Here is a 929-nt window from a genome sequence, read left to right on the forward strand (position 1 = left end):
GGCAGATGGGAGGGGGAAGGGGCAGAGGAGCGGTGGGGGGGAAGGGGTGGGCGGGGGGGACGGGGCAGAAGGTGGGGAAGGGTCAGAGGAAGCCCCCAGCCTCACCTTGGCTATCGATGACGCTCTGCACCACCTCCTCCAGCCCCACCATGTAGATGAACTCGCTGTTGGCCGCGCTGGGCAGGAAGTTCATCTCTGGAGCTGGTGGCTTTGGAGGAGGGATCTCCAGCAGTGTCTTCTCCAGCTGTTTGCTCAGCGCCAACTTGGCGGCTGCCTGCGAGTTGGCGGCGTCGCTCAGGGCGCTGGGGCTGGGGAGCGGGGACGAGACGCGGGTGACGGTGCCAGGCTGGATGTGGGACGCGAGGTTCATGTAGATGGCGGAGGACGACGAACGCTGGCAAGGAACAGAAGAACTTGATTGCTGGGGAGGGAGAGCAGAGCGGAGTTAACGAGGGGTGGGATGGGATGGGATGGATGGGATGGGATGGGATGGGATGGGATGGATGGGATGGGATGGGATGGAGGGGTGGGATGGGATGGGATGGATGGGATGGGGTGGGATGGGATGGGATGGGACATGGGATGGGGACATAGAGATGGGCTCCCAATGCTGAGCTCCCAACCCTGAGCTCCCTATGCAGGGCACCCAGTGCTGGGCTCCCAACGCTAAGTCCCCAATACTGGGCTCCCAAAGCAGGGAACCTAATTCTGGCTCCCCAATGCTGGGCTGTGGAGCTGCTCCCTGCCCTACAAGGAGCCGCCTGCAGCAGCGCTGCATCCTGACATGCTGAGCCTGGCACAACAGGAGCAGACCAGGCACCCCCTGTGTGGGTTAATGGGATGGTGAGAGGGTCAATGGGATGGTCAGAGGGTTAATGGGATTGGTGAGAGGGTCAATGGGATGGTGAGAGGGTCAATGGGATGGTCAG

General features: G+C 62.3%; 1 protein-coding gene across 1 annotated transcript in view; it reads right to left on the bottom strand.

Moving 5' to 3' along the window:
* Positions 1–929, bottom strand: part of GATAD2B (GATA zinc finger domain containing 2B) — a 19,351-nt gene that overhangs the window by 9,052 nt on the left and 9,370 nt on the right. Inside the window, exon 6 of the mRNA XM_015884356.2 lies at positions 106–394. Within this exon, the coding sequence (XP_015739842.1) occupies positions 106–394 (289 nt within the window). The remainder of the gene's footprint in view (positions 1–105; positions 395–929) is intronic.

The sequence above is a fragment of the Coturnix japonica genome, chromosome 25 (assembly GCF_001577835.2).
Source record: "Coturnix japonica isolate 7356 chromosome 25, Coturnix japonica 2.1, whole genome shotgun sequence".
NCBI lineage: Eukaryota > Metazoa > Chordata > Aves > Galliformes > Phasianidae > Coturnix > Coturnix japonica.